The 25,399-nt window shown below is 38.6% G+C and overlaps 1 protein-coding gene across 1 annotated transcript in view; it reads right to left on the bottom strand.

Moving 5' to 3' along the window:
• Positions 1-25,399, bottom strand: part of Frl (formin-like protein) — a 489,166-nt gene that overhangs the window by 62,801 nt on the left and 400,966 nt on the right. The window contains exon 3 of the mRNA XM_071590308.1: positions 1,811-1,897. Coding sequence (XP_071446409.1) covers positions 1,811-1,897 — 87 coding nt within the window. The remainder of the gene's footprint in view (positions 1-1,810; positions 1,898-25,399) is intronic.

The following is a 25,399-nucleotide window of genomic DNA, read 5'->3' as shown; positions in this document are numbered from 1 at the left end:
GTATTCCACGGAGTTGATTATTACGGGTAGCCATCTGTGTTTCAAACGTTGTATCTGTATATTTTTAGAAAGAGAACGAATGGAAGTAGTTTAAAGCTAAGGTACTACCTGGTTGTCATTCCGTTTCGTCGTAAGTTCAATTTAAAAATCAGATTTTTAGTTTATAAGAGGACGCATTCTCACTTTTACCAATTAATTTCTTTTTGTTCTATCCTTGCAAAACCCTTCCGACTCCGATACGTTCATAAATAGTTTCTTGCATGCTTTCCTATTCATGATACTTCCATGATTCCTCGTTTTGCGAGTCCCTTCGACCAATTTTACACATCAATTTCTCGGTCCAAACTTTCCTCTCAAAGTATTTACTTTCTCTCGTGCTTGGTGATTGAACAATAATTCAGTCTTTCCCTACGATCAAAACGGCATTAAAAATGTATCTCATTCCCGTCTATTATTGGTGCAACCGGCCCACATTTTATCATGAAACACTCATTATTCCATACGCCTTACTGCTCAAAGTTTAACGGCCAACAATCGTCAAGTGATCGCGACTCGCCGCATTTAATCGACATCTAAGCTTATGCCGTCACATCCGAGTTTCACTTGCACGCAATAAAGAGGGGAGTGTGTATTTATGCAATAGCATTTTTGCTGATTTACTCAAATATTCACAAATTCAAAATATTAAGAACAACAGGCCGATATTTGATCATTCCGGGAAAAATATCTACATATATTGACACAAGTCTTTACAGAAAGTCATCATATCTCAAAAATGTGAAATTCCATCAACATTTTCAATTGGCCGTTAACATTTTTTTCGAAGAAGTCAGCATAGCATCTTAACATACAGGTATAGGTTATGTCTACAACTAAGAATCACTGAGTACTAATGTCGTCTCTAATTTTCAATTTCAAGCGATAAAAAATAGAGCTAACATTATCTCAGTTTTTTTAATAAATGGGAGAAATTGCTACTAACCTCGAGATTTATAAAGCGTGGTGATTCTATACTGGACTGGGCGTCCATTACAAGTTATTTTGAGAATTTTGAATGAAGCTTAAATTGGAAAAAAAATAAAAAAGTTTAAAACGAGCTTATAAATAAAACGAATGCATGGATAATGTTTCCTACGACACGAAGGCTCTATATTACCTTAAAATGAAACTCTAGATATAAAGAGCGTACTTTAAGCAAAACTATGCCATGCGTAACTAAGCCATGCCGGTTACGTTCATAAAATTCCCTGAATACTAAAAAATTCCAACCCTAAAATATGCCAATGATTTTTTCCAACACACATCGAGGGTTTGAATACAATTTTTTTACATTTTAACGAAACGAACACTTATTCAAAAATATCAATCAATAGCTGATCAAAATCTACCCAGTCAGCATGAATTTTTCTTCCATGGCTAAAGGGTTCCCTTTGAAGAACCGTCCAGTAAAAAAACAGAGTAGGGATACAAAGAGAGGTCAGAGGGCACGTGAAAGCCATGGGATATATATTGCAAGTACCGATAAAAAATAAAATGATGATCGGATTCCGATCCCCACCTCTGAAAGGACACAGTCCATGGTAAAAAATGATCTGTGATGTGTTCCATGCAGAAAATTTCGCGACTTTTTGCCCCATTTTTTAGCCTTGATAAAGCCAAACCATTTCGTAAATTTGTATCAATGTGCTAGGGTTTTGCTTCGTAGTGTTCGATGACTAAGCTACTGCATGGGGATTTAGTTAATGACAGTAACTGGAATTATATCAATACCTTAATTCATGATGGATAAGTTTAAAAGTCTTTTACTTACCCTAGAACTCCTTGAGGCCTTGGGATCCAAGTAAGTCCTCAATTTGTTTAGGTAGTACGATGGGGGATCTTTGGCTTGAACTCTCTCCTGAAAAGACAAAAAAACATACACAATTAGCAACCAAAATTAGGAGGTTTATTAAATAAAAAAGAGAAATTTTTTGAAATTTATATTATACGCACAATGGGATAAGATATAGGTAGTGCAAGCATAATTTAAAGGATAGGTAAGTTATATTAACTTGTCAGGCTCCTCTCATCAAATAAATGGTCATACAGTTTCCGACTTCGGCACGAACTCAAGATGAGTCCTTCATTTATAACTGGAAATTAACACTTAAAAATGACAGAAAATAACCCTTTCTTAATTGATATACAAGATGGTGAATAAAATCAAACAACAACAATAGGTGAATAAAATCAAAGCGTGGCTTCTGTCAGCATGGAATTTTTCACTTCAGATAAAATACGTAGTTTAGAGTTCTGCATCTACGGTATGTCCATCTACACAAATACCCCGCGAACTACCAAAAAGGTGAGTGACAAGAGGTGCAAGCACTAGGTGGAAAGGGTAAGGGAGAGGGAGGATGTTCACAGGGTGAGGAAAAGGGAAAGAATATCCACAAAAAATCCTTTAAAGATAGGCATGGTGGGCACATACATACGTGTATATATAAATATATATATATACATACATATATACATGTGTGTGTGTGTATTTATATATATATATATATATATATATATATATATATATATATATATATATATTTATACACACATGTATATATATTTATTTATATGTTAGCAGAAAACTTAATTTAAAACACGTCGCACAATGGTAATTTTACCCACTGCACAAGTTCGCATGCATATGAAATAGGAAGGAATAAAAATGAATCACAACCACTAATAGCATAGACCACCACCATAATAGTAAGACAGATCATGTCGTAAGTATAACGTGGACCCTACTTAATCACTCACTCACTCGCATATCCTTAAATATTCCCATAGACATTTACATGAAATATTTACACCTAAACACTAAGAGGAATAGAAATATATTGTCCGAGAACTCAAAAACATTCGGTAAAAAAGTCAGGTGACTTCTTATCACGATCTCGTTACTATTTTTAGTTTCCAGAGTATTTATTTTGTGCATACGCGTATGAGATATTATCAGAACTATTGGGCAAGTTACCCATTTTCAAGTTTTAGTATATAATAATTGACCTTACCTTTCAATTGGTAGTCTATTGTTTATGCCTTGCAATTTATAAATATATATATATATATATATATATATATATATATATATATATATATATATATATATAGATTTCGCCGGGGTGTCCATTTATAATCATTTAAGTAATCAATTATGATCACAAATAATCATGTATAGTATATCACAAAATCGTCAAACAGTTCCCTTCGTACTTTTAGAACACTTAATAAACACCACAATCTACTAAATATCAACACTTGTTTATATGCATGCACCAATTATTTAGCAAAAAATATGAAAAAGGTAGAATTATCACGAAATTACGCATGAATTTCCCGGCTCATTCATGACGCTAAATTACGTCATAAACGGCTGAAGATGGATATGTAGTTTTCGGTTTACGTTTAGGCCGGCATCAAAACTCTCCCGATGAAATGAAAAATCCCAGAGGAGTGGCGTGGATTTGACTCCTTAAACTTGCAAATTCAAGATTTCCGCTCAGAAAGATTTTCTACTCGGCGTTTGCGAAAATCATTTTATGGTCATCACCGAAGAGGCAGATACGCGGAATATTCCGAGAGGGCAATAAATCCGGGGAAGGAGTCGACAGTAAATCACAGGTGCCAACGTAAAAATCCAGGCAGGATGACCCGGGATATATTTTGAACAGAGGCGTGGGAAATAGAGTTGCGTCTGGGGGATCAGAAGTAATCATTCATGGTGATGACACTATCAGGATGAACACAATCAACTGAGGCTTTTCTTTCAAAACTGTCGGCTCTTCTGGCCTGAGGAAAGCCTGTCCGACAGGGAGGATTCACGTGGGCCAAAAACAATCACAATGCCAGGTGCAGAAGTGCTGAGTTTGCGAAAAAGGTAATCAATGTAAAAACTGCCATGCCACTGACAGCCTCAATACGAAATTTATCCTGGAGTCTCAAAAAACCTTTGCTAGAGTAGAATTACTCACACTAGCAGCATTCTTGGAGATTATTTTTCATAAAATTCAAACAAGACTCTCGTATCAATTCCATATTACAAAACTCCGGCTGTATGACGATATTAATACGCCGCGGATCTACATCCACGTAGTCCACGAGTAAAATCGGGAGGGAGGGTTCGAATTTGTTTTAAATTTGGAAATAACTCCACCGTTGAAATTACCACCATGCCATCGAAAGTCATCATTCGCCGTCTCCATTTCCTCTCAGCCATTGTATATAATTTTCCACGGTTATTTGGTACCCGCACAATTCAATGAATAATAAAATATATTGCGCACACATAAAAGCAATACGCAAGGCCGTAATGAAGGTGATTTATGAACATTTCAAAGAAACAATTTCAGAGTGTAAAAATCATTCGCCTTGACCGGGATTCGAATCCGGATCCCTCCATGTCCGGTCGAGTGCTTTAGACAGCTATCGAGGCGTCATCTTAAACTCTGAAATTTTTGAAATGCACATTAGCGGATGACTCCGTTAAAAGTTACTGTTGCGGCATCTCCCGCAGTTTCTTTGGATTTATGAACAGGTTGCAATGAAAATTATTAATAAAGCTGAAAGTTCAAAGAAAAGTATAAAGTGGGTGAAACGAGGCACGAGGGTTTGGTATACCACGAGAGTGAGAAGATCAAGGTCAAAACATTACCAAACTGAGTTATTTTAGATCCCTGATAATATTCACTCACGATATTTTCAGTTAGATCGCTATGAACCGAGGGATTTAATTACGGGTAGAAGGCAAAGAAACACATTTGTCACAAAAGAAATTCACAAAGAAGTCTTCACTATTCATGAAATCACCAGACCAATACTCACATCGAGTATTTTTTTTCAATTTTACCGCTCGTTAGCATTCTTATTTGTATTCAGGGAAGATGGGCAGCAAACGTTCTGAATTACACTCAATGAATAAAAATGATGCTACCTCAAAGGCGGGGGATTTTAATCGAGTGTCGGTGACTAATCAATTTTACTCCTTGAATTCGAAGCTTTACTTTGTAAATCTCGAAAAAGTCATTCCTCTCAGATCACAGAAGAGCTTCCCAATTAGCTAAAGCTACGTCGGTAAAAAAAAGATGGATTTCGGATGTAGACGAGATATATTAATTTTGGAGTTTCGCTCGGCCGTCATAAAATCCTTCGTAACCTTCTCCGTAAAATCCTTTGTAAAAATATTTAAAAAATCGTAATTAAAAAAATTCAAAAATTTAGCATTCTAGGTGGTATAGAATTTTTAAACAGTTCCCCTTGACTTTCGCGTTTCCTCCCGGATTGATTATCATCCGCTCAATTAAATATCTTTTTGTTTGACTTTAATGTAGTACTTGGTCTAATTTGGAATACTTGGCAACTTTAAAGCCTAGAAACAGTTCCCGAGGGAAAATATGAAGATATTTTTACAACATACTAACAGTTTTTCGGTAGTCTTTTATTCGCGCAACATTTGTATCTCTTAAACCGGAAACAGAAGTTGAAAGTTTAGCTAAGGTAATCGTATTGCATTTCCTGATAAACATAACAAGTTTTCTTAGAGTAAAAAACTTTACCTACCACTTTTTTGAGTTAATTATGAATCGTTTAAATTATAAAAATTAGTTCTGGGTTACAATATTCTAAGCCTAATCACAATTTTAACCAGACATGACGCGACAAAAATCGAAGTTGTTTGCCCCTGTTTACTGCCTTTTATAAAATATACTTAAGAATACCTCATTTATGGAGTCCTGACACATAAATACTACAACATGAAATGCTAAATTACATTTCAAAGGGAGTAAAACATATTTTCAAAATTTTAAATACCAAACTCAGACAAAATAATGATGCTCTCTCGTTTAAAAATTCAAATTTCATCATAACAGCCCTCATGACTCTAAGTCTCTCACTGACCACGGATGAGTCGTCACCCAAGGAGTCACCCAGAATATGGGAATTGGTCTGTAGTGCGAAGCGAGCATAACTGAAATAAGTATGAGTGCAATTTTTGAAATTTGTTGTCTCAGGCGTAACTTTGTGGAATTTGCATAGCATATTGAAATGTAATGAAATAATTGACTTTGTAATTCCACACACTTTATTTAAAAAACACGACCCAGGTTTCGACGTTTCATTAGGTGGCCTGATGTCACCTGATAATGACGTCAACTGATTATGACGTTCAACGTCGAAACCTGGGTCGTGTTTTTTAAATAAAGTGTGTGGAATTACAAAGTCAATTATTTCATTACATTTCAATAAGTATGAGTGCATTAGCACAAAGAAGATCTCATTTTGCGGATGGAATTAATTGACCTCGTTTTATTTACAAGAAACCTCCCCCCCCCCCCCGCCGTAACTCCGTCGTGACGGCGAATTTTCAGCAGAAGCAGCAGAAAAGATAAAAAAAACCAGAAATGGCAGTTCAGGGAAAAAGAGGAACTTCGGAGAGAAACCTTTCGCCCACGGAAAACCATTCTTCGCCAGTGGAGATGAGAGAAAGGGCCATTCATCAAAAGTCGAGGAAATTTCCATCCACCCAAAATACCCCGCGCTCTTTAAATAAAAAAAAACACCCCCCCCCCACAATCCCCCGTTCCGACAACCCTTCTCTTTCGGACAGGGGTCGGCTTAACATTAGCCAAGTGGGCGTGGCGTTTCCTCGTTTCCGAGAAAAAAATTTGGATAATCTTTTTACACACAATGGCCATAACCTTCGAAGTTTCTCGACTTGTGAGCTTTCCTTCTCGAGGTGATGATAAGAAAGGAAGAGAGGGTGAAAGTAAAGGGTGTGGCGGTGGACAGAAGATGCCACACAACCAGGCACGGGGAGGAATAAAATATGTGAAGATAGGGGAACATAAAAAATGCAAAACCAACAAGACAATGCGCTAATGAAAACAAAAAGAGAGGAGGCCTTCTCTCCCTTTCGCGAGGCGGTAAATTTCACGGGCAGCGAGGAAAAAAGATATTCGAATTAAAAGAAACGAAAGGAATACAATTAAGGACAACGAATATCAACGGAGATTACGAGGACTTGAACAAGCATCTTTGTATAACACAGTACGTCACTTAGACGCTATGGAGCCCTAAGAATACTATATGTCTACTACACGAGCGGGAGGGCGTAGAGACGCGAAAGCATTCGCCACGCGGGCGACCCTGAAGGCGAGTTCCAAGGGGACAGTGGGTGGAAGGGTGTAGTGGCCGGAAATGGGAGGATGGTGCTGTTTACCGGGAGGCTAGAACCTAAACAAGAAGCTTGATCCTAACCATGAGTCACTGACCTTGAATTACTTTTCCGGGAATTTAATTCCAAAAGCGTCACGGAATAAATTTTAAAGATGAACGAGGCGGCGCATATGAATGTATGTGTTTCGTTGATACATCGCGTTCAGTTGGTTGCGCTCTCGTCCCTTTACACTAGGTTCGAACCAATACCGCTCCCTCGATAACCTGAAGATAATTCAACGACTTTATAAAGACTTACGGCGGAGTCGCGCCGTATTTTTGTCAATGACAAAGAGAGAATATTTGTGTGAAAAAATCATCATCTTCTAAAGGCGGAGCCTTGTCGTTGCAGCCATTGATCCCTCTCCATTGTCATTCTTTTCAGTACATTGTAGGTTGTTACTATCATAGTAATTTTTATATCATCTATTAATTTATTTCTTGGCCTTCCTCTTTCTTTTTGTTCCTATTACCCTCCCCTCCATTACGTTTTCCCAGAAGTTGTTATGTCTGAGTACATGTCGAGCAAATTTAATGTTCCTTTAAAAAAAATAAAAATACTAAGTTTAATTATTCAGTGAGACAATATTTCCATTCGATTGGTTTACGTAATTCTGCAAACCATACATTTTCGCCATTATGCCGAAATACAAATGGGATTGGGATAAATTGTGTAGTACTTGCAGGCCTCTACCGTACTTAGTCTTCTCAATTTCACTATAACTAAGGTCCCGTATACATTTGCTGCCATAGTGCGCGCATGACACTTAAAGAATCATGGATTTCTTTTTGTCACGAAAAAAACATTCAAACGTCGAGGATAGGCCAGAGTGACATTTCAGAGACAACTTCATTCATCAATTACGACTAATTCATAATTGCACTCTGGAGCAATGGGGATAATAATTACTCTATTTCAATGTTTTTTCTATTTGAAATGACGTTAATTTCTCAAATATAATCTTACTTCATATTAAAACGCAGAAGATTCACTTATTTTTTACGAAGATTTAGCAAATGAACAATTTTTTATTGTTTATTAATTGTGTATTATTTAGCAATACACAATTTTTGTTTGCTTCATATGGAGGATTTGCTTTACATTTAATGTCATTATGGAATACGAATTTTAAAGAGAAAAGGACCACAACGATTGAGAGATCATCATTATTATGTATCGTAGAAGTGTGCTTTATCGCTCCAGAAATGCACAAAAGGCTGAGAGATAACTCACACGCTGGTCAATAAAAAGAAAAAAAATGAGCACTTCATTGACACGATGTCGCTGTTCGCCGATTAATTCGGAACCCATTATTATTATTAGATGCAATTATATAGGTCTCGGTGCACTAAATTATCAGAGCAAAAATCATAACATTTACATTGTTTTCGTCAGAAGAGAATAGCGTACATTTCTCTTCGTTTTCAGGACTTAAATGGCTGGTCATGTTACTGACCATAATCCATAAAAATAGGCGATGGAGAATATCAATTACGATGCCGAACTCATTTTCTGAGACACTTAAAAAATGCCTGCTTGCTCGCGTCAATGACATGTTGATCACCACAAATCCTCAACACGATCGATAATGTCCAGATGTAAAAAGAGGACACTGTTGGACGGATCAATTCCTCGGGACGAATTCTCGCAACGGATGCAAGCAACGAATGAAGTTGTTCAACATTCAACGGATGTTAGGGAGGCAGTCGTATGCATTCACTGTTCCATGACAATGCAGCTAAACGAAAAAAGAATTCACGACAGAAATAATTCGGCACGCTTAAAACAGGAGCTTCGCTTTCCGCTCCTATACGGGAGAAACTCTTTATTTTGCAAGACAGAATCGAGTCGATTAGAGGCGAAAAGACTTCGAGTTATGCAAGGAGGAGCAGAAACGGACTAGTGGAACGTCAGTCGATGAAAGAAGTAAGACGGAACTACGGCGGTTTACGCACTATCCAAGCGTGGACAAGCGGAAAGATGAGAGCGACCATGTGAATATATAACTTGACATTGGTAAAAATATGAATCGATCTCAATTCACCAATTGTTTGAAAAAAATATACCAAAGCTTACGAGCTTAGAAATGTACTGACATCTCCCCAAAATGATGATCTTTGGATTTAAACCGTCCAAAATTCTTTCAAGATAAAACTTTTAGCAAATTCTGTGCAATGCGGAATTGTTGAAGCGTGATACTTATTAATTAATGCGCACCAAAACGCCATTACCTTTATGGCGCGATATACATTGATACATAATTAATGAGGTCAAGATACGCTGAGTTTTCCTTCAATTTGATGAAAAACCACGACGAAAACATCAAGAGCAGCAGTTCGTCAACTCCCAATGCCATTCATCTCCATGGCAGTAAATTAAATGAAGGAAAATGATGATGGAAAATTGAATATTGAAATACGTAATAAGCGAATTTTAAGTCAATTAGACATTAACAATTGACGAAAAAAATTAAGAAAATTAAAATAACTGAAGGTTCAAGCGACATTAAGTGGAAACCAAACTTCACTAAGAGATAACTAAAAAGTTGACAAGTCCACAAACTAATTATTTATGACTACAATAAATATTTGAGCTGCGGAATCGCCCATTTTTAGTGATCTCTAAAATAAGATAACGTTTTCCTGAATCACAGGGGAAAAATAGGAAGTTGTGTCGGAAAAATAAACGAGCGTTTTTGGCAGGTGAAACTTGGGTCCGAGTTTCAAGTTTCGCGTTTGTCATGCAGGTTGTGAATCACCTAAATTTCGACTTTCTCGACGGAAAACTCAGCCAGTCAACCATTCCGTGTTGCATGGTAGTTTAATAACCTTATATTCCCACACAACTACCGAGCATGCAACACTAGGTATCTTTGCTTATCTGAGTTTTTATTGAAACAGACCATATGTTACGAGAGTCGACAAACATTCGCCTTGACCGGGATTTTTACACTTTGGAATTGTTGCATCTTAAGGAACATTAGCGGATGACTTCGTCAAAGTTACATTTGTAGCAGATCTTTGAATTTGCTATGTGATTCATTCCTAACATTGTAGGTTCGAAATACGAAACTCTGGCCCTTCGTTTAGACAACATTCTACAAGTATACTGCGGACTCAAAAGTTCACTGTTCAGAAACGCTAGCATTTTCCCACAAAATCAGACTATGATGATATTCAAATCAGGAACAACCTGCGTACCACACATAAAGATCATGAGCAAATGCCTATCCCGCAGGGGAGAAGATCGATTCTATTGGAGGTGGGGGGGACAAGCTATTGTAGTATGTTTTTGTTTTTAATAAATTCAAAATGAATATTACTATACAAGTAATATTTATGTCCGACACCACGTCTCATAATTACCTATATATACCCCAACCGAACCAAATAATCCACAGCAGATTTCGCCGTGATCTCTAAATTATTGCGAATAGCTTTAAATTTAATATGATTTTCATGTATTTCTCTGTAAGAAAAATGACATAAATACTGCATAAGTTCAAGATCTATCAATATTCATTCATCATTATCTTTATTATTATTCATTATTACAAGATTAAAAGTCTTAGTAATATTTGCCAGCATTTTGGGTATATGGTGGGTGGTCTCTGAAGAGGCGTACACGGCACTAATGAGAATTGCCCGCGACTGCCGAGCACCAAAACATTTTTGTTAACCCACGAGTTTCAAATGTACGCTTCCGTTGTTATTTTTCATCTAGCTACATAGCTTCCTCTGTATAGGCAATCCGCAGATTTAAATTCGGCCGTTCGTCCCCCTCCCTCCGCCCCCTCTCCTCGCCCCCCGACGGCATATGCAAAACTGTATTTATTTCTGCGTCCCTCCATTATTGCGGATGCGAGACTTGGCAAGCAAGTGGTGTAGAGTCGGATGCGCGGCGGCAATATACGATCCACAAAGGACAACGCATTTGGCGCCACTGCGGCTTATCGGAAAACCATAGCGGAGGGAAATGTGTATTTAGGAAAATTAAATCGCTTGAATCCGCGTCTGCCGCCACGAGAAACTCGTGCACCCATAAATATTGTCTGCTGTTGAGACTTCGAGATAGAATATAGTTTATGCACTTCGAGAGAAATTTACTGTTTCGTAATGATCGCTGTTTCTGCTCTTATGTCCTCATTTCAGTGTGTAAATGACGTACCAATATTCGTAAGTATTGGATTAAAATTACCACATTACTCGTAAAAAATTCTTTGGATAAGAAATCGGTTGAAATTGCCGTCCTTATGAAAAAGATTAAAGCCAGTGCTCGTACCAATAGCCGTCAATTTAAACGAGCTTTTGAAAAAATATAAAAATATGTGCATAGGGCCAACAACGATTCCGTCAGTCTCAAAGAAGGGCAAGTTTTAAAGTAGCGAGGTCTACTAGAGTGCATTGATTGGAAAAGTAAAATGAATATCGGAAAACACACCGCCCAATGGAACAAAGGTGACTCCAAATCATCCTTAATGAATCTGCTTTGTTCAAAGGGAAATTTATCCTACTTCGTTTGCGCGCATCAATTGTGCGTACCATTAGAGGAGAGATGTTCATTTTTAAAACAGAATTCTGGATCTTGCGACATTTAAAATTAATAAAACTGTGCTGGGAAAGAACGAAAAAAATGTATAAATTGAGACTCCATCTATAACATCAAAACTAACAATAAGTACCTGTTTAAAAAAATTCAATTATGAAATTAAGCCGGTTTTATAATTTTAAAAATATGAAAAGTGGGATATGGCTAATATTGATTAATTTTTAAAATAATTTTCTGCGAATTTATAAAATTTTATTTCATACAACAAGTGGCTAAGATTGATGAGTTTTATTTGCTAGTCTCTTGTGAAATTATAAATTTTTATTTCATATAGCCAATTTTTTCAGGAACTTCGCATCTTGGGAGTTGGCACCACGAGTCGAATATAGCAGATTGGGAACGAGAAGATCGCAATAGCGTTCTACCGAAAAAAACAAAAGGGCCAAATATCGTTGGCCACAAGTTATTTACTCAAGCAACCGCTATGAGATTCCCATGCGCAGAAGTAAATTGATACATTAATCGTGTACTCGTCTCATTCTTAACCAAAATTAACCCTTAATAATGTTTATGCATCAGCTTTAACTGACGAACCACTGTAAAGTATCAATATATCCTTTTCATTCACCCAATATCGCTCATCTATTCCGATTCTTCACAATAAACGTTAAGTTCTCCATTATTTAGAGGGATTACCATCGTAGGGGTTTTATGCTAACTCGAATTAAGGGAGTAGTCATGATCACCCCAGGGAGCTGAGTCTGAGTGCTGTAGGTAAACGTACAAGTTCTCTATAAAACAATCGTAAATGTAAATTCTCAAACACTATTACTGAGCGAAGTAGAAGTGTTAAGTGTTGAAGCATATGCACCACCGTTAGAAAGCTCTAAATGAGCAACACACGACGATTCGTAAAGTACCTCTTATAGTCCGGAAACGTGCTGTCTGACACCTTACCTTACGGAAGAAGCTATGAGAGATTCGTAAGAAACGGGTGGTGTCAGAGAGGATAGTAGTACAATGGAAATGTCTTGGGCACACATTGAAATGTCATGAACGATCAAAACGAAGAAAAAGTGGAACAGGATAAAGCTATGTTCGAGAGAAAATACGAGTGGAATTTGAATGACGGTCTAGAGCAAATGACAACGCCATCGAAAGAAAAATGAAGACAACAAAGGACAGCGTATAACCCAGCGAAGATTGAGGTATGCTTTATTACATATATATTGGTAAACATGACTTTGTATCAATTTCACTAATTTTTATTTACAAAACTTGCCCCAACAAAACTTTTTCAACAGGTGTAAAGGTAAGATATTTCCGCCCGCCATTAAAGTAGTCAATTTTACCTAATATTCGTAATTTCCACCGAGCAGAATTTCCGGTCCAGTCTCTTGATCTCATGAGTTACGATTTGTCCGGAAAAGAAGGGGAATATAGTATATAGAAATAAAATGATTCACGAATTCTCCTAAAGCCTGTCAAAATAGCCGAAAATATGTGAAATGTCATCGAATTTATCAATAAAGTCGAAAAACAATAATAATAAGAACTAATGCTTCATCATTTGCAGTAAATCATAATCTTGGTGAGTTCCCAAATCAAGATTAAATTCAATCGTTTTTGCAACCACAATGATCGAGTATGCATATAATACTATAACTTAGTCAAATAAGGGGATATCGCTTTCAGCAATATGTGATTTTCATTTTCCAGTTAAAGGGACTAAAGAGAAGGGACGAAATGATAGATTCAAGCCTCACCGCTAATCAATTAACACATAAGAACTTAATGTTATCGGATCCATCATTTCATGAAGAATAAATTTTTCCCAACACTAGTCGCAAAATAAGTAAAGCTTGAGTGAACGAGTAAATTTACTCCAAGGCAATTGCGAGCCACGTTCACCTGACCACCCAACCCAACATACCCGCCAAAGTGTTCTTCCTACCTCACTTCTCCCAACGCAAACCCCTAAAGTGGCTCTCGGGTCGAATTTGTAGACACAAGCCTATGCTAGATTTCAGCAAAGGTTTAACCCGGTGAATTAATTACTAAAAGGCGCGAGTAGATGAGTTTGAAAAGCGAACCCATTCCAAGGAACGGAACTGACATCAACCCATTAATGGCACGCTGAGAGTGGGGGCGGCCGGAAAAGACGGGAATTCGGGGTTGGCGGTGGAGGGAGGGGTGAAGGGGAGGCGGGGAAAGGATAAGGGAGAGCGGGAAAGATAGGGAGAGGAGCAGGTGGGGAGGGGGGGTGTTAGAAGGATGAAAGTCGGACCCACTACGGATGGGACGCAATTACGCAAAGAGCGTGAGTGTGTGTGAGTGTGCACCGGGAATCGATCGGGCGCCCTCCTGCGAGGAGGGTGATGCGGCGTCGTAGAAGGGGGCTGTAGAGTGGGGCGGGGGGGATATGAGTGCGGGTTGGTGAGAGTAGGGTGGTATGGGAGAGGAAAGGGGGAAGGGGGGGAGGTAATAATGTACGCAGACGCCAAATCCTGCTCCCGTGCCGCAGTCAGACAGACGTGCAAACACACCCACGCACTTGGGACGCTCACACACACACACACACACACACACACACACACACACACACACACACACACATACACCCAGACCCCTCTCGCCATCCCCACCTGCCATTTTAATGCGGCCGCAGTCCACCGCCGAGAATTCGGGGAGGGGGTTGAATGGGAAAGGGAGACGGAGGGAGTGCCCGCCCGACGGGGATGTGAGGGCAGAATAATATGCAGACAGCATTTCCACAGACGCGGCGGCAACATCTGCGGGAGACGCTCGAAAGCCGAAATCATTCGATTCGTTTCGGCGACATTTTCCGCATTTGCGTATTGGCAGGATGGATTAGGAGGAATTGGGGGAGGGGGGGGAGGATGGTGCGACGCATCGTCCGCCTCGATCTGGATACTGTCAATGTCTTAAAATAACGGCATAGGGATTCTTCCATCCGAGGAGAAAATTCCTTAAAGACAATTCAAATAGTTTAACGTGGAATGAAAATAATAAGTGGAATGAAAAACAAATTTCAAGAACCCGTATCATTTTAGAACTGATGTCGTACACGGTAAGGATAACTTTCCGATAAGGAAAATGAAACTTTGCTCACTAAGTTAAGACGTAAGCAACATTCTAAGGTGCTATTGTCTGAACTAGCCAAACAAATACATTCGGCGACAGTTTAATATGATTAGAATAGCATAAATTTCGGCATTGTATGTAATGCCGCTATCTAGTTATTTTTCTTTATAAATATTAGATTAAATTGCATTAGACCAGACACTTTTGACTTTTCTATAGCAAATACATAAAAGTTTCGCAATAAATTTACTATGCTTCCCACTATGGACAACATTCCTCCCTTTTCAGCCACGCCTAGGGAAGCTGCTCCGATTGCCCCGCCCCAGTTTGAAACGCGACCACGGCAGCGGTCTTAACGAACGCCGGCATATTTTAGTCTCGCTAGCGAGCACAGGAGGTACCGGGCGCAGAAAAATTAACATATTGATACAGATTTGAAATTCCATCTAAAAACTTAAATTTTTATTGAACCGTAAAACTCTACACTTTTACAATATGACTTCTATCGAGAACCTCGAGGCGACTCTTCATTTCAAATGATCTTGGCACAATGAAGTCAAAACTGGTGGTGTCCAAATGAAACCTGTCGATAGCAAAGAGCTATTCATTTTCCAATTTGACACGTCTGTACCACCATGTCACGAATTTAGCGGTTAAATATATTTGTAAGCATTCTCCTTTTCGTCTCTTTGACTGTCATATGACAGCTGACGGCTACTAAACGATTTGACTTGAGGATTTTGAAATGTGGGCGTGGGGAAGGATGGAAAAGGTAAAATGAACGGAAAGGAGAAAAAACAATGAAGTACTACGCATTGCGGGAAGGGAAGTGAACTCAAAGGAAAACAAACGAGGGTGTGCTATACATGGTGGGGTAATAGAGAGGATAGTTGGGAGAAATTCAAAGGCGGTAGGAAAGATGGATGCGGAGCATTTTGATCGGCGTCAGTATGTTGACGACTGTGACTGAAGGAAAGACCCTAGGCAAGTTAAGGAGGGTGGTGGTAGTAGTTATGGAATCGAATATGAAAACTATAGGCATGTTCGACAGAATGAAGGGAGGCAGAAAGTATGCAGATTGAAGTATTGTAGAGTAGAGTGTCACATTGGGTCTTGTTAGGCGAGACTAAGGAATGTTGTGGCATTCGTTCTGTGTCCATCCAAACCCTACCTCAATCAGTAAAATAGTGGCCAATAATCCTCAATTTATAATCACCTGCTGAAATGCATACGTTTATGATCCGAGTATCAATGGATATTATAATTTCCAGTGTCAACTTGGAAGATCTGCGACCACTATACAGTGTCGTGGGGACAGAACACTTTTTGGGCTCGACACTGATCAATTTAATGCATTATTTCAAGGGGAGCCAAGAGCAGTATACGTGCAAATCCTACCCATTACGATGATCTACGGTTTCATTTCATTTCCGGAAAACTTCACATTTGGTTTGGTAATCACCTCCGCACCTTTACGAGAAGCAGTGAAGAACCGGAAGAGTTTTTCATCACACTGCGTAGTAGCATTAGCATTCATCAGTCAAAATTACCGATGACAAAGATGACGCATAGTGTAGCTGGAAATATCGAAGGATTTACCCGCAGTGCTGAAGATTTTTCCGAGTCCGAAGCGGGGTTAATCGTTCACTTTCTAAAACTCATTTGTGGAAAATTTACATAATTAGTTCTCATCGTCAATTTACGTCGATTATTACGTAAGAACTCAATGACAGATTTCAGCCATTATTTTTTTCTGGGGACGCAATTAGCGCATGATCTTTATGACAATAAATAGGGGGATACATTGCGCATCTGATCTCTCCAAACATTAATCTAAAATCGACCAGAACTTTCTAAAACTGTCACACGACTCGAATGTGAATTATACGGAATAGCATGGTTGAAAGTTGACGTAGCCTTTTTTGGAACCGATCATTTTATTTATTTCATAGCCAATCAATCATATGGGGCTTGGAACATTCGAAATCTAACGCACCGTTGGTCCGAGAATCATATAATAATTTACAATTGAAATTTATAAGGGTCGTTTAACTCGCGTTTCGTCCGTGGACAAACACTCAACAGTAGTTGAAAATGTTTCAACATCAAATATCAAGAATCACTCGAACTGGAAGGATGTGGAAGGATTCCCGAAGGAGGGAAGTCATAGAAAAAGTCCATTAATCCAAAAAATACTTCGTCAGCTTTTAAATATCGCCATTTTGCTAAAACGACAAAAGCATTTAATGACAATATTTTTTCTGTAGGCCGAAATCAAGCGCAGAAGCTTGGTCTAACACTTTATAAAATTCTGATATGCATACAAAAAAACTTCACTTACGCCCCACTTTTGCAAAAAATGTGGCTGGCAGAACATAACATACATAATCGCGGGTAAAAGTGCACGGTCTCTTTAAAATCTTTACACATCCAGGAATTGAGGTATTACCTATTTCAGAGAAGTTTTGGAAACTGCAAAAACGATCAATAATTGGTACAAATATTCTTTTAATCTCCATCAGTTTTAAATATCTTTCAGTCAGTTTTAAATATCAGTTCAAATATTCAGTTTTAAATATCTTTCGTCTTTTAAATATCTATCAGTACGAAATGGAGCTACAACATCAATGGGAAACGAACACGTGACTGAATCTCTTCAAACCATCCTTAACTGGATTTTAAATTTCCGTAAACTGAGAGTAATTAACGTTTGTAAATCGATACCCGGTTCAAAGGGTCTCCCCGAGAGTAAATTAAAATAAGCTATCAGAATATATGGTATTCACGCGGGCAAAATTAAAAACCGTGCATTTAATTAACGGAAACGTGCTTACGAAGCCAGTTCCTATTAAAATTAAACGAACTTTGTTCACTTTCAATTCTGGCTGATTAAAGGAGAAAGGACACACTTCCGTCCAAATTACAATATCGGTATCTGGTGTTTAGGGAAAGACGGCCGAAGGATTGAAAATAACAATCGAGCCTTATTGGAAGGAAAAGTGTTCTCCAATTCGCATAAAATTTTCTTCGTGAAAGGGGTGTCTTTTCTTGAATGTGAAATTCCGAATATTGGTGTACTGGGCACATGAATCAGAATAATCAGGATAAGATAAAGCAGTGATGTAGAACATTTTCCCCAATAACAAGCTTTTCCTATCACGAGTGACATTTTCCTAGCTGGCCGGCCGCATCACGAACATCGTGGCAAATACGAGTACATAAATTAATGCTTCGTGAATTTAAATTATGTTTTACATTATTAGCTCCTTAAAATAACATACATTTAAAATTAAACAATTAAATTAAAGTTATAAGAGAAAAACGAAGTGATGTACTATTTAGAATAAGGTTTAATCATAAAAAATCAAAATTAGCGGTCGCGGAGTCTATAATAAGTCCCGACGCGCTGCATGTGGCCCGCGGATGGTGCTCCACTGAGTTGAAGGAACAAAAAAATTGCTTTAAAATTAGAATCCTCTTTTGTGAAACATTTACGAAAAAATATGAACCATTTTAGAATTTTTATCCTAGGCTAGAATTACGCCATCGTTGGTAAGTTAAAAAAGTCAACATGACTCTTAATTGTATAATAAACATTCTCACTCACCCCCGCCTTCCCCATCGACACCTGCCGGCCTCCCCGCTTGAATCGTTTGTACGGCGAGGAAACATGGTCATTGAAGCAGGATGATGGCTGTAGATTGGAGGCTTTCGAAATTTGTGTGGAGAAGGACGGAAAGGTTAAGTGGACAGAAATGAAAACAAATGGGGTATGCTAGGCATAGGAAACAAGTGATAAGCATGATGGGGGAGGGGAATATTGGGAGAAATCACAAGGTAACTGGGAAGCTAAGTGGAGAACATTTTGATTGGCGATGGGATGTTGAAGACTGCGACAGAGGGGATAACGTTAGGCAACCTAGGAAAAAGGAAGGAATAGGATAGGTATGTTGGGACGAATGAAGGGATGAAGGAGGTATGTAAAATCGAAGAACGAATCATTGCAGTGTCAGCTGACAGGTTGTGTCTTGTTAGGAGAGGCAAGAAAAATGTATCGCTGTTCAGTCTTTGTCCATCTAAAACAGACTTACACACTAGAATATAAAAAAAATAATAATTTTAACTTTGTAGGCATGAGGATGTGCCCCGTCTGCACTCACGCACTCCTAAGTTTTGGGGCGTGACCGCAGGGCTCGCGGGACGCCGCCAGGGGGAGAGAAATTTCAAAGGCTTGTTTTACTTTTACGTTTCCTCGACATACTATAGAGCGTTTCTTGGCTCGGCGCTCTCTCCGAGTCGCATTAAGCACGCGACCGAGTGGAAACTCTCAACGACTCGACGGTTACTGGTGAGAGGGAGGGGGGGGGGCAGTGAAATGAAACGCACAAGCAAACATGGCCAAACGAATTTATCTTTCTAAATTAGCCGGACGAACGAGCGCCAATGTTATCTTCTCCTCCCTACGTTCATCCTCTTATCGTCGAGAAACAAAACGGCGCATCAGGGATACCACCAGAAGGCGCGAGAACAGCGGTGGGTATTTCAGTCTCCAGAGCAGGGCAACGCAGGTTTGTTTCGCGAGGATCCCTTTCTTGAATTGAGAGAGCGAGCTTAAATACTCGCGATAGCGAGACACGCATTATCATCACTCGTCGTGGATCTCGAAGTGAGTTCGTTAGTGAAGAATTTCTTGCGAGCTTGGCATAGCCTCGATAAAAAATAGAAATCTTCAATTCTGATGCTAATTACGTCAATACACACCTCGAGGACAACGATTAATAAAAAACAATTTACATCCAACAACATCGGGAGTTCACCGATTGGGAAAATTCCTGCAAGAACTAAGACTGTCCAGGCATCATCCAAATTATCTAAAACCGTCAAGTGTCACGCACGCGATGTTTGTTCACGATACCAAATATCAGGAATTTACCGCCTGGGGCTACTATCCCGAGAGCGCACTCGATGGGTTTGCACGAGTCATCAATAGATGGCGGGGATAGTTTCCCGCGAAAGGCATCGCGTCCTCCTCAGGAGGTGAAAGAAGGGCTTTAAAAGCAATTAATGGAGGGAGCTAGCTCTAAGCGCTCGAGCAACTTTGATGCCAAATCGTCGAGTGATCGAAATGCCGTTCCACTTGCGATGCATGGGAGGAAGGGGGAAGAGGGAAGGGATGCAGAGAGAGACTCGAGTTTAACATCCCCTATGAACAAAATTTCGTTGCTGAGAAAAAAATATCAACATAAGCGCCATCCACGGGGAGGGGGAAACCAGCTGAAGAGGATCATGCGAGACCAATCGGCTCCTGGATTCTATGAGGGCTAGGATCCCCCCAGAGGTATCTATTCTATCGATCAGCATTCTCCTGGACTGTCAAGGAAATAAGTTCCGCGCACATATCTTCATCTTAAATAGGTCTTAGACGTATTAGGTTTACCTTAAAATAAAGGGAATTATATTTGGTCATAGCAGATAGTGTAAATTATTAAAAAAACAATTTTCCTAATTTTGGGCTAGAAAAAGAGATGACATGGAAGGGCTATTAATCATGCCTGTACTTAACGTTTTAGTTTGTCAACTTGTGGATGAAGTCAGCCCCACCTAATAGTTTTTAAACAAAGACTGTGTTATGGCTGCTTGCCAAAGAAAAATATAAGGAAGTAACAGTAAATCCACTGGATTTATATCTGCAATTGTACAAATCCCTTACCCACCTCAATGTCTTAATTGCATTCATGATATCTTTCATTTAACATTACTACTATGACATTCGCTGTTTAAATTGCCCCCCTTGTGATAAAAGTAGCACAATTTCAACCATGGAGATTATTTTATACCCGAATCCGAAGATGTAAACATTGGAAGCCAATAAACATAAAAATTAAGCATAAAACGGCATTTATAAGTGAAATCGTCCTATTACGGAATATTACTTTATAAAAACAAGAATATTTAATCTCCTTCGACACAAGAACTAAAGCTTCTAATCGGAATTAAAGAAGTACCTCTTGAAAAAGACTCCAAAAAGATTAGCGTTACTTCATAATTATAAAAAGATCACACATGCGGCTACTGAGTTGGAAATATTGAGATCTAACTTGAACCTGGGCATATAGAGATTCAGAGGAACTTTTAACAGAACATCCTTACCATCTTAAATTTAAAATTATAGAAGTTTTTAACTGGAAAATTAAACCTTGTTAATACCCACTGAATTTTATTAAAAACGACCGGTTTCGTCGATCATGTCGACTTTTCGATGAAACCGGTCGTTTTTAATACAATGCAGTGGAACTTACCATGTTTTATTTTCCAATTTTAGCAGGAAGTTAGATCAAGTTGACCCGAGTACCATAGAATTTAAGTGTATTTCATTAAAATAGAGGGAATTTTTGAAGAGTGTTACGCGGTTAGGGTGACATGGTAGTCCAGTGGGCAGTGTGCCGGGCTACTGACCGGCGGGCCCAGATATGATTCTTGGAGATGCCTCTCGGGCACCCTCAACTTCAATAAAGCTATGTGCTTTCTCGGGCACCAGATCTTCCTGGGAAACCACAGGCGGCACAGGGAAAGGAACTGCTCCCAATTCCGTCTAAAGTGTGTATTTCACAAGCTGTTGGATTTGGTGGTACAAGGTGAACTCTACCCTCACATATGAAACCAACATTTTGGTTGATTACTTTACGACGAGAATTAAAGTGTCCCCTTTTTTCGAGTCTAAGTGCTGTACGACACGAAAATGTTGATGTTTACCAATTCATGGCTTTTTCCAATGCCAACATCCGGTAAAATGGAAGCTAAACAAAAAAGGTACGTACCATACGTATTCAAGTTAACGAGTCTTATTCCAAATGATTTACGAACTTGCTAATGTCTCAAGTAAAAAGGTAAACACATCACATGGGCGAATGTAAGTGGGCGTTTTCTGCGAAGGTATTGAACAACCTTGAAACGGTCGGTAACATATAACTTGCTTTTCGTGGAACATCAACAGTATGAGAAATTGGTACGAACATGAGTAATTCTTAAATAAAGAGCACAAATGAGTGCGCTGACGAGTGCTTGACGAAGCAGTGGTTCCGGCAACACAGGCAGCTGCTGTTTCTCCAGTCTCGGTTACGAAAATGAACGCGAGCGTCGCTCCCGCGAACTCGTAGCGAGAGTCTCGGCCAAGATGCGTGAGAGAGAGAGGAGGTAGGAGAGGCACGGCTGTGATGACTGGTTGGGGAGGGAATGCTGTCTCCGAAGGTGTTCAAGGAGTGGCTGGGGGGTGGGGTAGGTCCACAACAACGTGAGTCATCAATGGAGAGGAGAGGGAGGGAGAGACTGAGAGGGGAGTGAGCGGAGAGGGGGAAGGAGTAAAGAGAGAGGGTCCGAGACGCAAACTGAAAGTTTCATTTCTCCTAGAATAAAAAGGACAAGATGTACACTCAAAAGAACACTGCAGCGAATATGGCGACACTTACAAAGCAGGCATACGGTGCAGCACATGACTAAGCACTCGAAATACCTATATATGGCAAATTCATCCTGCACGGTCGTAATCACCACGTCAGAGAGGTCATGGCCGTCGGTCTGATGAGTTAACAACATTGCAACTCATGGCTGGGCCCTCACTTTAATTACGCATATACATGCAAATAGGTGGCATCTCGAACGCCAACGTAAACTTTCGTGGGGGATCGACGGGAAACCGAATGCCTTAGTAATCCCTCGGACAGTAAGTAGCAAGAATAACTTATGAATTTTTATCGCGTATTCTGAATGAACTTTATCGAGGACTAATATCATTCGTCATTTTATGCTTGCAATCGCTACGTAATTCACCAAAAATAACAATGTAAATTACATAAAAGGAGCTGTGGAATTTTCTAGATGGACAGTGACAAACGAAGAGAATGTCGAAAATTTAGCCGGGACTGCTCTCCGCGTCAAATATTTCCTTCTCGCAAGCATTTTGACAAAATGAGTACATATATATATATATATATATATATATATATATATATATATATATTATATATATATACATACATGTACACACACACACACACACATATATTGCACAGAAAAAAATGAATGCATCGGAAACGAGCAAAATAAAAAATTCTAATACTGAAAATTAAAAATGTCGGTATATTTACGAGAAAGAATATCAATCACGCCGAAAAAGTGGCTATAAATGCTGTTTATCATTCAAATTCAAATATTTACATGTTTATTTATATTCCAATATTTTCACATTTCAAAAGGGTATCTAAAATTAATTGAATAAATTAATGCTATTTTCATGCAAATAAAACTCCGTTAAATGAGTTATCTACCATACTTTTACTTCTTAACGCGGGACTAATTAAAATGTCATAAATACCATCACTATTATCTAATTTATCTTGATAACTATTTTAAATTTGGCAAACTGAATATAATTTCATTTCTACCATACGTAAAACAATCAATAATAGAAATAAAGTGTTCGTTAAAATTAAATTCAAGTACTTTCCCTCTGTAAAAATCAAAGATCGACTCTTACCTATTGTCAGTTTGTCTCTTGACAATAACGCTCATGCTGAACGGATACTGACAAGGGGGTATCTCCAATAGCACACACAGATGTAATTACGCTATTTTTCAACTGGGGATTTTTGAATGGCAACGTATGTTCAGCAATTTAAATCAAAGACCTTCAATGAAACTCAAAATGAAACACTTTAAAATTTGTTACAGATACTGAGACTGTGTCGGTCTTTTCGCTTAATTGTCATTTGATTAAAATAAAATGTATGAAATATATTACAATGATTTTTACGAGCAACTCGATTAATTAGATTAGTCGCTGAAGTTGAATATTTCCTAGAAACTAAGATAAACGGGTGAGGTAGTAAGTAGAGAAGATCTGAGAAAACAACAGCCAACTTTCATTCATCTTATTGCTTATTTTTGAAACAACGGAAATATTTTACGATTTCCATTCCTATTATTTGCACTGTTTTATCATCACGGGTCCTCTCAATTCGAGGATTGGTTAGGAGTAGTTCTCCAAACTGTCCTGTTCCCCACCAATCTCTTCATTCCCTCAAAGCTCCTTGCACCCACATTTTCCAATCCATCTACTTCTCTTAGCCAACTTACCCCTTCCTCTGTAACACTTCCCCTTGATGCTTCCTCCAATTACGGTTTTCCGTGAGATATAATGCCTCAAGATATGTCCAATCAATTTTTCCCTTCATGTAAGTGTCCTCTTCACCCGCTCCTCGAAGTAAATTTTCATTTGTTAATCTAGTCTATCCAATTTATTTCATCATGGTATGGTATCATCATTTAGCACGATTTACAGAAATGAAAAACATAGTTGTAGAAATTTTAAGTTCTCTAGTGATCCGATGATTACTGAAAACAGGAATTATGATAACGTATACATTTTGTATGCTTCCCAAATGGCTTATACGCTTCTAAAATAAAATGTATTTCGTTCCTCGGGGAATGGCAATGTTTGCATGAGAAAAACGCAAATATTTACGCGAGGCGGACTCTGTAGGTGGGTTATTGCGCCTCACGCTGGCAATCTCGTCAGAACGAAAAGGGAGAGAAATGAAAGCTGGAGTGATGACGGAAGAGCGTCAAAGAGAAGCGCAGAGCAGCTGACTGACTATCTTGCTCCTTTTGGGGAAAAACCACAGAAATCAACACGAAAATTTGTTTGGTGGGTGAGAATAGAGTGCGCCTTGTACTAAGGCCTAGACGGCGTGTGAAATTCACAAACTCGCGGCAAAGAGCCCAGTCTGCGGCATATCACTATTAAGTAGGACCTGGTACGACAGCTAAATAAATTATATTGAGCTTAAATTTGGGATCCATTGGAGATAATATTTATTAAGGAATGGGAAAACTTCAAAGAAAAATCCAAATATCTTTTAAAATTTTCTACGAGAAAAGAGTAACCATGAGGGGTGTGTTACAATGGGAGGCCGTACAGTCACGAAATGGGTGGGCATTACTTAGACTATTGGAGAGGTACAGGAAATCCGTGTTAACTTAGGACACCCAGGGAATTAGTATGGTAAGACATTGCATTGGCAGAGATGACCAGGATAACATAAGAGAGACAAAATCAGTGTCAGATTCAAATACACATTCCTCTTTCCCACAATACACAATGATAATAAAATTCAACCGATCTAACCGACATTCTAAATTCATGAAGAAAATATTAAAGATTCACTCAAATACATAAAACAATTATTGAATTATGTAGATAAGTTTGCATTCATGAAAATAATCATTAAGGAGTCAGCAAGTGAAAACTAATGATATCCATAGTAAAATATTATGCATAAACTGATACAATATAATTTTAATAATATTTTAATTAACTAAACGAATATTTCGAAAACGTGCGCCATCATCAAGGTGATGATGACAAAAGTGATTGAAACAATTATCAGAGAATGCAAATTAAAGTTTGAAATGTAAACAGCGGTGTTTTATTGTAGG

Source organism: Hetaerina americana, unplaced genomic scaffold (genome assembly GCF_022747635.1).
Source record: "Hetaerina americana unplaced genomic scaffold, ioHetAmer1.1.p SCAF_4, whole genome shotgun sequence".
Taxonomy (NCBI): Eukaryota; Metazoa; Arthropoda; class Insecta; order Odonata; family Calopterygidae; genus Hetaerina; species Hetaerina americana.
Note: the sequence above shows the minus strand (reverse complement) of the source record. Positions and strands in the feature narration are given on the sequence as shown.